Source organism: Zeus faber (assembly GCF_960531495.2).
Source record: "Zeus faber genome assembly, chromosome: 4".
Classification (NCBI taxonomy): domain Eukaryota; kingdom Metazoa; phylum Chordata; class Actinopteri; order Zeiformes; family Zeidae; genus Zeus; species Zeus faber.
In genome coordinates this window covers 14,478,031-14,490,041 of record NC_137191.1, presented here as the reverse complement: position 1 = coordinate 14,490,041, position 12,011 = coordinate 14,478,031, and the positions used below count along the sequence as shown (strand labels likewise).

The 12,011-nt window shown below is 41.5% G+C and overlaps 1 protein-coding gene across 1 annotated transcript; it reads right to left on the bottom strand.

Moving 5' to 3' along the window:
* Positions 1-3,510: 3,510 nt before the first annotated feature.
* On the bottom strand, positions 3,511-11,795 carry LOC307229312 (monocyte to macrophage differentiation factor 2-like; the record flags this gene model as incomplete). The annotated part of the gene is made up of 6 exons (XM_079999283.1): positions 3,511-3,714; positions 3,854-3,923; positions 8,438-8,539; positions 8,875-8,949; positions 11,085-11,245; positions 11,718-11,795. The coding sequence occupies 6 exons, from the start codon at positions 11,793-11,795 to the stop codon at positions 3,511-3,513; spliced, it is 690 nt and encodes a 229-aa protein (XP_079855409.1).
* Positions 11,796-12,011: the final 216 nt, after the last annotated feature.

Genomic DNA, 12,011 nt, shown 5'->3' with positions numbered 1-12,011 from the left:
TATTTAATGGCACTTTTATTTATTTAATGGCACTTTTATTTCAAAATGACACTTTTATTTAATCATGAAACTTTTATTTATTTAATGGTCATTTTATTTCAAAATGACACTACTATTTATTTCATCGCACTTATTTTTTACAGTGCCACTTTTATTTCATCGCACTTTTATTTCAAAATTAGACTTTTATCTAATTCATGGCGATTTTATTTTATAATACAACTTTTATTTCCAATCCTTACATGTCAATGAATTGGCTGCGGTTATCGCACAGATTCAGAGCCGGCGGAGAGAGGGGGCAACACCGCAACAGCGGGAGAACAAGGAGTGTTTGCTCGGAGCTGGTCCTCGGCTGCCGATACCTCTTCTGTTGGAGTCAGGGGCCGGTGGGGAGCGAGCCGGTCACGGTGGAGGGCCACCACCCGGTTCCCCTTGACCGGCCGCACCCGGCACACCACGTCCCACAGCTTGGGGGGAGAGGCCCCAGTTTCTCTCCGGACCCACACCTGGGTCCCAGCCGGGTGCAAAGTCCGTCCCCCGGCGGCGGGGAACGGACTTTTATTGCCTCGTTAATTTATTTCAGATTTATCACAGAGGCATGTTTATTTATTTCATTGTTTATTTATAAAACATTGAAGAAAATCGGTTTTTTTTTTTTTTTTAAGTGTTTAATTATTTGATATCGACTCAAATGGCATTCCGTAAAAAGTGCGCTCACTTCGCCGCCTAGCGGACAGCAACGGGAGTGCAACGGCGAGTGGACGCACCAGAATAGATTCAGTGGGGTTTGGCCCTGACTGTGACGAGGCAGTGGGGGAAGAAGATATAAAAGTACAAATCCCTGACACAAAAGACAGAGTGAAATTAACAAATTTCTACTTAAGTTAAAGTATTTGTACTTAAAGTACAAAATGTAAACCTATTTGAGGGATAAATATACTTATTGTAAGTCGATTTGGACAAACTTTGTTTAAACTACAGTAACAAGAGATGTGTGAGAAATGTGTAGTGGAGTAAAAGTCAAAAGTCTGAAACTGAATATACTTATTTGAGAAATGTACTTAAGTCAGGTGCTTTCCACCACTGGGGGACTAGATCTATCAAAGATGAAAACAAATCCATGATGCAGCGCTGCACAAAGGCTGTTTATTCTCAGCAACACATGCACTAGATCTGTTGGCCTGATGAAAAACAAGTGACCTTTCTATCTTTTCTTTTTCGTCCCCAAGAGCCCTTCATCGGTTGGAAAACAGCAACAGGCCTGTGAGGGTTTACTCATGTAAAATATTTTATTAAAAGACAAATACAAAAGATACAAGCATCGTTGGTATCATATTCAGGCTTATAACCAACACATAAGCACCACAGACACAATGACAGGTATGAGAGAGAGAGAGAGAGAGAGAGAGAGACCCTGATGAAGTCAAGAATTTATCCTTTTTGATGCCGTGATGACTATATTCTGCGTCAGTCATTGTTGAGGTCTGGTCAGTGGCGTCTCTACGGGAGGACGGGGGACGGGGGAGGGAATAAAATGAGTCTCTAAGCAGGGACGAGCGCACGTCAGATGGCCGAAGAGGAACACCAGCAGCACTAAAGAGCACAAGCAGCAGCTCCACAATCATAGAGCGTCTAGAAATGCTGTACAGGTTCGTTGACAAAGGCTTTAGAAAGGGCTCGTGCATAAAACCACGTTGGACACAAAGAGCTTAATATCCAGAAGGAGGGGAAAAAACCTGGGTCAAATCCGAAAAAAAAGCAACCCACTTCCGTCTCATCTCGACGGAACTGGCTTGTGGAAAAGCAGGAGGCGAGGAACACTGAGAGCCCATCCTGTGGATTCAAACCTGAAGCCTTTCACACTCTCAGAGATTATTGAATAAAACTCATTAACGCTCCAAGGTTTGGGTTTTTTGGGGGGGGGTTTACTTAAAAACAGTTAATTTCCAATTATTTTAACTATGGCAGCGTAGTAATGAAAATGAAGTGGGGTTTTTTTCTCTCTTTTTCAAAAACTGGATTAATATAAGTATTTGTTTATGAGACACTTTCTGTTCAGAGGCAGTGAGATAGCGGTGGAGATCATTCCCCCTCAGACGCTTCATTCCGCTGCGTGCCTAACACACACACACACACACATGCACGCACGCCGACACACACGCACACACACATTATCTGCAGTTCTAGGTCAGTCCTGGGCAGTTCCAGAACATTCAGAAATCATCCAGGGCTGATTGAAGAGAGGAATCAGCTCCGCTGTCATTTGAATTTGAAACCTGAACTGACCTAACGAGGGCCGACCGTCCTGACTTACGCAGCCCGTGTGCATTCCAACCTGGCAGCACTGCACAACCCTCACAAAGTATCCAATATGCTGTAAAAACAAAACTCAAATATACAGTTAAAAATTAAATATAAATAGAAAATAAAAATACTAGAAATGAATCTTACACTTGTTTCTCTCTTGTTCAAGGTACATGCGTTAGAGTGTAAACATAGACTCAGCCAGTTTGAGGCCTTGGGTTCATTGGGGGTTAGATTGTACAGAGTACCCCAATGAACTGTGCACACGCGCGCGCGCACACACACACACACACACCTGAGATGCCGTAATATTGGGCCAGATTGTTCAACAATACTATAGCTTCGGTTTCCTTTCAAGTCTGAAATGCACAGCATAAAAACTGTAGTGTGCTATGGACCCTGGCAGTAAGTCGATCTACTGGCAGTGTTTGAATACGGAACAGTGGTGATCCCTGTTTGAAGCTAAACCCGATGTTTCACGCATCGAATGAAAACCAGTCACTCTGCACGGAGCGATTAGTTCAAGATCTATGGCAGAACTGCATAATCGGAGATAAGTACGATGAGAGTCAAACACATACTCAAAAGGTAATCATGGACTATATGAGTAGAAGGAGCGATGGAGACATTCATAATGAGACCTTTAAATCTAGCCAAAGACGTGTGATTATTGCAACTCAATATTGAAATCATTACCGATACCATGAGTTGATCGATCACTTAGGTGTAATACTCAACGCATGAGCTATGAATATCCGTACGTTCATTATTAGAAATGAAAACATAATTCTAGAGTCACGCTTGATTAGGTTACCACACAGGAATATCTACACAAAATAAAACCACGTACGACACTGGATTGCACTCATTCATGAGAACAATCGTGATGATAGTATCTGGACCTGTGATCTGGAGTGGTAAACGCATGTAAATATAAGTTGTAAAACCAATATCTAAACCTGATTTAACTCATGAGGAGAATACCTGAAAAAACATGATGTTATAAGAAACCTTAATTATTTCTTGATTTACGGACTATTATGGTATTAACTGAGCTTCAGAAGGCTGAATCAGACGTAATTGCACGCAAAAGAATGATTTCCAATTGGAAAACAAAAAAAAAACAAAAAAAAAAAAACCTCGTCGACTCCGTCGTCTTTGAGTTCCCTCAGCGACGGGGGGCGTCCGGCGAGGTCACGGGTGATGTCATCTGGAGGTCTGCACCTGACTGGCGGGCTGGGCGTAGAGGTATTTCCAGATGGCGTAGTAGTGAACGGCAGCTCCCATGGCGACGAACAGGTGCCAGATGGCGTGGGCGAACGGGACGACGCCGTCGCTCTTGAAGAAGACCATCCCCAAACAGTAGCACATGCCCCCCACCAGCAGCTCACACAGCCCCGACTGCTCTGGCTGGGGGAGAGGGCGGGAAGTGGGGAAGTACAAAAAAAAAAACAACCCAAAAAACAGAACAGAGAAATAAAGTTCAAATACATTTAAAATGTATTATTATTTGGGGTGCTATGGTGAAATGAGTGGGTGTGGCCCTCACCATAGAGAGGATGACCAGCGCAGGAAAGACGCCCATCACTGTATAACAAATCAGCTCCATGATCTTATACCTGAGGAGGAGATTAGAGCGTCAGTCACCATGACAGGCACTGACATTGTTTCTACACGGGAGCGAAAATATTCATTTGACTGACGCAAAAACAGCATTTAACTTGTGTTACAAAGTTCCAAACTTTCAATGGTCAAATGCTGAACGGTGCAGCCAGTGTCCTGCAAGCAATGAGGTGTTTCATCTTCAAGCGGAGCCCCAACAATAGGAATAATAACAGAAAAAAATGTAAAATAACTTCTCAAGCTTTTTTTAGTAGTGTACCCCCTTCACTGGCATTGGGAGAAAAAAAAAAGAAAATTAACATAAATTATTTACTGTATGTGTGCTGTATGTGTTTGTTTTAAACATTATATATCATCAATATTTATGAATATATAATTTTTTAATTTTCGGTAGTGCCCCTCGGGGTATGAGTACTCCTATTTGAGAAACACTGAGGTAAAAAGTATGTAGAGGACATTTATAAAAATGTATATATTCACAAAAATGTAATTAAAAAGTAATTTCAAAATATGAATAATATAATAATAACAATCATAATAATAATAATAATAATAATAAATATAGCTGCAGGCAGCAATACACAGGGTCCAGTTTAGTCATGTTAGGTACATATTACAGATTTCGGAGGTTCCCAAAATCGGCATTCTGTGATTATATGCGGGGAAGTTTGGAGCGGACGGAGGGACTCTCTCCTAACACTCTCCTTTTGTGGGGATGGGGGCAGCGCCGGGCTGGGGTTGGCTGCCAGCCGGAGAGCGCAGCGCCGGTGCTCCTGCTGTACCATTGGCTGTTTGTGTCACATGGTTGTTTCTCTGCTCTGTACGATTGGCTGCTCATGTCACATGTTTGAAGTGACTTATTTACGGAGGTCTTACACCAAATTTTACGTAATTTTAATGGTGACTTCTTTCCTTGGATAAAATATTCCATCAGCTAGGTTTCCATGAAATACGAAAAACATTGGAATATTTCTGTGACTAATTACAATATTTCAGGTTCTATTTGTCCTACAAGTTTCTGGTACATGAACGCATCACCCATTCACTCATTCACACAGTCAAGTGGACTTGTGGTGAAGACTTTCTATGGATTAATGTTTTTTTGTGTTTTTTCATGAATCCAGCAAAGTATTGGCGACCAAAGAGATAAAATATCAATCGAACAGATCCACGGGGATCTAGGTTGTAATCTCGACGATGCAGTCTACACCGCACACTGGACACGGTGCCAATGGACATTCAGAACTGCACCCTGCACATTTATAGTACGCAGTATGATGACGTCACAAAGCGTCTTACTCTAAATCTTATCAAACCACTGGTTTTCGAACGTTGGCGTGTCTGTGACGCACAACCACCTGGCTAATTTGGGTCAAATTTGGTCTCATTTCTGCTCCGTATGTGGCTTGATTTGGATGAAAGTTGAACCATGAAGTGTTTATGACTTCTGCCATTCTTCTGTTTCAGATAGTTTTAGCCCAAAATGATTCCAGAAAAATTATTGAACAATAACAATAGATGGCGGGTTGGATTCCTAATAATGATCATTACAACAACAACAACAACAACAACAACAACAACAACAACAACAACAACAACTTTAATAAATATAGCTGGAAGCAATACACAGGTTCCAGTTTATTCCTTTAAGGTATGTATTACAGTTTTTTGGTTTCTGTGAAATGCAGCACAAGTTACAAAAGTGACAACCATCGTGGAGTTACATCTGGAACAATCAACATGGACTTACGTTGGCCTTCGGTTTAAATATTCCTGAAGAACGGTGTTTCAAGAATTATGATCGTTTTTGGGTGACACAATGCGGACATTGCATCACCCAGCAATTTTAGTGGTGACTTTTTCCTTGAATTCAATTTTCAATAAGTTACGTTTCCATGAAATACGGAAAACGTTGTGGTACTTCTGTGAGTAATTCCCATATCACGGCTTCTATTTTTTCGACGCCTCACTGGATCTTGAACTCATCACTCACTTGACAATTCGAGTGGACTCAACTCGACATGGTCACGAGTTTTTGTGGACTACTGTTTTTCGTATTTTTCATTAATCCAGCAAAGTAATGGGTACCATCAATTTAAAATATCAATCGAACAGATCTACAGACAACTACCAGGTAAGAAGGTTTGTAAACACACACAAATGGCTAGTTTGTATTTTCTAACCACTAAAGAGTGTCTACACCGCACACTGGACACGCTGCGAATGGATATTCTGAATCAGAACCTGCACATTGATAGTAAATAGTATGATGACGTCCTAAAGCATCGTACTGTAAATATCATCTCGTTCATTTGGTTTACGAAGAGTGGCATGTCGGTCAAATACAACCGCCTGAATAATAGGGGTCAAATTTGGTTGTTTTTTTACTAATATCTGCTCCGTATGTGGATCGATTTGGATGAAGGATGACTTAAACCACAACATTTTTGTGACATACCGGTTCAAACGACACCTCAAGGTGTTTCGTAGCTTCTGTCATTCTTGTGTTCCAGATACTTTTAGCTCCGTTGCACATATTTTGGCGTTCGACGAACACCAAAATATGATTTGTGTCAAATTTGGTCGGTTTTTCACAAATTTCTGCTCCGTATGTCGATCGATTTGGATGAAACTTAAGCCACGAGATGTTTGTGGCTTCTGCCGTTCTTCTGTTTCAAATAGTTTTAGCTTTAAAAATTCAGAGAATTTTTCCCAAGCAATAACAATAGGCTGGACCCCTAAATATTGCTGCAGGCAGCAATACAGCAATTACAAATTTTCGAGTTCTCATGGAATATAGCATCAGTTTGTGCTTTCGCTCCTCTTGCGCGGTGAGTCCTCCACGCAGAATTAGTAAAAGAGGGATACACTGTTATTACTCTATCCAAAAAATCGAAGGTGTCTGTCTACTATCTGTAGTCCACAGAGTCCTGCCTCACTCTGTGGAAGGAAATCACTCTGTGTGGAAGTTCCCAACAACACGGTTCCATTCAAACGGATTAAACACTGCATGTCCCTCAGAGACATTCCATCAACTTTTGAAAAAGTTTCGGGACTAAAATAAAACGGACACGATTCGGACCCGTTGCTCTGGAGCTGCAAACGAACTCCATGTGCGAGGACACAAACACGGAACACCTTTTGGACTGTTTTTTCGACTCCCGAAGTTTGTGCGTTACCATGGGCTCGAATGTCGCAGGAGGTACAAGGCACCGGGTTCAATCGAGCAGACTGTGTTTATATTTACAAAAAGGGAAAAAGAATAAAATATCAAACGAAACGCACCGCTGACGTCAAGCAGGTAAGACGATACACACACATGAGCAGTTTTTAACCGTAGCTGCAGTGGTCGTCCCGTTACAGACAGTTTTAGCCCGAAAAGTGGCGCGGAGAATAGATAGCAAAAAAATATAATAATCCTAACCATAAGAATAGGGGTCCATAAATATAGCTGCAGGCAGCAATACACGGGGTCCAGTTTAATCCAGTTAGGTACGTATTGCAGTTTTCCGGGTTCTGTAAAACACAGCACGGGACGCTGTTATTTTAGCCGTCGATTTCTGGTTTTGGAAATCAATAGTGTATAAATAAAGGAATGTTTACTTTAACTTAAGTATCTTATTTTTCATGTGTTTTTTCCAATCACTGTGCACTTACATCACTGAATGTTCCTTTGTGTCGTTTAGTTAAAATATCCCTCAAGAACGGTGTTTTGACAGTTACGATCGTTCCTTGATCATGCAGTGCGTCACAAAAGAAAGAGACGGTTCCTCCAAAGGTTCTTAGAACTACCTGCACTGCGAAAACTCCTTCTTTGACTGTTTATAGTTTTCAGGATTTTGTAAACGCAACACGAGTTATAGTTTTCAGAGCTTCGTTTAAACGCAGCGTCAGCTCGGGTTGTCTGCGAAGACTATGCAGTCCACAGGGCGCACGTCACTGGATTTGAATGTCTTCCGAGAGACGACGCTTGGACTTCCATCATTTCGGATGATGATGTCACAAAGCGCCCCGCTCCTGAAACCTATCAAATCACGCCAACGTTCTTCTACTTCTGGTAAAATTACGACAGTTTTTCACTAATTTCTGCTCCAAATGTGCATCGATATTGATCAAACTCTAATGTCCCGGTTGTCAACGAGGTAACAAACATGTCTGTGCGTACTGCGGTTGCCATGTTTGAGATACTTTTAGCCCGGAAAACGCCAAGAAGAACAATTATAAGAAAAATCCAGCAATAACAAAACCCCTAATAATAATAATAATAATAATAATAATAATTATTATTATTATTATTATTATTATTATGATAATAATAATAATATTAAAGTACAGCTAAACACAATTTTAATAAAAATGAAATGACAATGGTGATGGATAGATTTCCAGAATAATTTTACTCATTTTACTTGGACAGTACGATTTAGTGAAATGCTCATTAGCCGTCTCCAAAAGAAAAATGTGCCGGGAAAGAGAAAGTCATATAAAGGAAATCAGGTGTGAATCTGACCTCTCGTGGAAGAAAAACACGTAGGTGGTTCCGACGGACGCCATGACCCAAACTAACCAGCGCATGTGGCACGCCCACGGACCGAGCTCCCTCAGGTTGAGCCTGCGCACACACGCACACGCGCACACGCACGCATGCACGCACGCACGCACGCACGCACGCACGCACGCACGCACACACACACACACACACACACACACACACACACACACACACATACACCAAAAATCCAAAACAAGACATGAGCAAAAACCTCTTACCTAACATGGAGGAACTGAGCCACACGGTGGTGCATTAACGCATGACATTAGATGAAAAGTAAAGGAAAAGTAATAGAAAAGTAACACTCACTCTAATATCTTAGACCTCATATTGGGAGAGACTTAATGTCATTATCATAAATTCTGACTTCAAAATTGTCAAACACGTGACGTTACCAGGGAGCGTAGGAGGCTGCGATGAAGAAGTAGATCACCATCCTGTCGCACATGTGGAAGCAGTGCTCCACGGACCTGAGGGAACAGGGGGAAGGAGAGCATCACGGACCGGCCAGTGCTCACATGGTCACATGCTGTTGGGAATGGATTCATGGTTTCATTTGACTGATGAAAAAACAGCAGTCAATTTGTGTTTCATGTTCCAAAGCTTTATTGGTCAAATGTTTAACTGTGCAGCCAGTGTTCTGTAAGCAATGAGGTGTTTCATCTTCAAGCCAATTCCAACACTAGTGAGCACAAAAGGAAAATAGTGCGATAAGGTGATGGTAAAATATATATGAAGTATATGAACAATCTAACAATGTTGATATTTATTTTTAAAAAGTATGATCAGTATTAAGAGTATTAACAACAATAAAGATAAACTAATAATAATAATAAATATAGAGTCCAGTATCGACACCAAGTACAATTTTTAGAGTTGCCATGGAACATAGCATCAATTCATGCTGCTGCTCCTCTTGACATCAACATTACTACTAAAACGAGTTACAATTTTCCGAGTTTCCCTTGAATGCAGTATCGGTGATGTGATGACACGGTGGCGCAATTTTTCAGGGTCATGGTGACACGTAGAATTACAAATAGAAGGACACTTGTTGTATATTACTACTTTATGTTAAAAATTCAAAGGTGGCTGTTTACTTCCTTTAGTGCACAGAGTCCTGCCTCACGGTGTCTGTGGAAGGAAATCACTCCGTGTGGAAGTTCCCAGCAACACGGTTCCATTCAAATGGATTCAAAACTGCATGTCCCTCAGAGACATTTCATCAACTTTTTAAACTTTTGGGACTAAAATAAATATGACAGGATTCAGACCCGTTGCTCTGGAGCTACAAGCAAACTCTATTTATAATTATGACAATAATAAATATAGCTGCAGGCAGCAATACACAGGGTCCAATTTTGTTGCGTTAGTTACATATTGCAGTTTTCCGGATTCTGGGAAACGCAGCACAAGTTGCAATTTTCCCGGTTTACTTTGAACGCTGCATCGGTTCCTCCGGTATGCGGTCTACACAGCTCAACTCTCCATATGCGAATGACAACCCAGAGACGGAAACCGGACTTACAGTATATAACATCATTAATGATGTTGCAACATGGTTCCATTGCATCATTGATGATTTTGCAACATGGTTCTATTCAAATGGACTAAACACTGCATGTCCCTCAAGATGTGAGGACACAAACACGGAATATGTTTTTGACTGACTTGGGGGTGAGTAAGGAATGTCAACATTTAAATCCTGCCAGCTTGCTATGCATGACGCGTGTAAATAAAATGAAAACAATGTCAAAAGTGATACAATTTCTGGTTTTTCAGATCATGCATTTAAGTGGCACAGAAATCTGCGTTGCGATTTGGTCTGATAGATACCGATCATATAGGAACCGGTGACGAATTTCCACCGGGTTTTGGTGCCCAACACCAGTAACGACTGGCTGGAATGCCACAAAATAAGGAGGGACACGACACCGGATTGGATGCGAACACAATGCGTTTCTATGCAAAAAAAAAAGGCAAAATAAATAAAATATGAAACGAAAAGCTGCATCTTTCGTCACGTTCTCTCGACCCAGCGCAGATACTACCCAAAGCAACCGTCACAGACCGATGGAGTCTACGCCACGCAACTCGTACGATGCTAATGCCGCCCCAGAGCCACAATCTGACATATCGAATGAATTTGATGATGACGTCACAAAGTTCCCCACTCCACAAATTCATCTCGCTCCCCCACCCGACCACAAGCTGTACAATGTTGCCGTATCGTCGATGCACCAACGTTCTGCTACTTCCGATAAATTTTCATTTTTTCGGACACTTTTAACCCGAAAAATGCCAAGAAAAAAAAAATAATAAAAATCCAAGCTAAAACAATAGGCATCCAGCCCCTGGACCCCTAGTAATACGAATAATGTAAAGTTAGAAAATAAAGTGAATTAATTACTGAAGTAAATAAAAAAGGGGAGGAAGCTGAAGTCCCTGAACCTGTTGGTTCTGGTCCGAATGTGTGTGTGTGTGTGTGTGTGTGTGTGTGTGTGTGTGTGTGTGTGTGTGTGTGTGTGTGTGTGTGTGCGTGCGAGCATGCATGCGTGCGCGTGCGTGCGTGCGTGTGTGTGCGTGTGTGTGTGTGTGTGTGTACCGCAGGTGGCTCTTCTTCCAGGCCACGGTGTGGAACAGGGTGGAGATGATGAAGAGCGAGCTGAGCCCGGCGCCGTAGAGCCAGGCCGACACACGCTCCCACTGGTCCTCGGAGTGGAAGTGCAGCATGGAGCTGCCCAGCAGGCTGGGGATGATCCACAACTAGAACCAGGAGGAAGGAGCGAGAATGAGTGGAGCGTTAGATGTAGTCATGACGAGTGTGGATTATCATGCGGTTAATCCTCAGTTCAACTAGTGTCTGATCTGATCTGTCTGGAGTCTGAGTTGATTTAATAAAAAAGAAATGCACAAAATAATATTGAAAACTTTATCTTTCTTGTATTGAAAATGGAACTTTGGTAGTAAAAATATGCATTTAACATTCACAAATAGACTTGGTATATATCATATACTATACAGGCTGCAGTAGTGAATTCAGATGTTATGAAGTATAAGACTAAATATATATTTTTTTGTTGAAAATGTAGGAATATTCATTTGTAATCACATTGTTTTATGGCCTTTTTTAAGCTCCAACTTTTGTTTTGTGCATTTTCTTATCATTAAGACAGATCTTCATGCAAGTTCGTGTGCGTGCGTGTGCGTGTGATTGCATTCACATGGAATGATTTACCGCATGTGTTGCACAGTTTGCAGCATGCTCATACTCTGTCGGCTGGTATCGTTTGTTAGAAGGAACAGGGTTGTTCATAAACCTGGAAATAGAGATAAATAATAGTGACAATTAAAGGTCTTGAATGATCCCCAAAAACTAGATGAATAATGAATGACTAAATTAATAAATATAACACATATCCACATGTGTAATGTTCACCCCAATGTATCCCCCAGCATTCCAGCCTGTTCTTGCTTTGAACAAGGCAGAGCTCCGCTTGAACTTGTTGCCATTACTTCCGTTGCCAGGCAA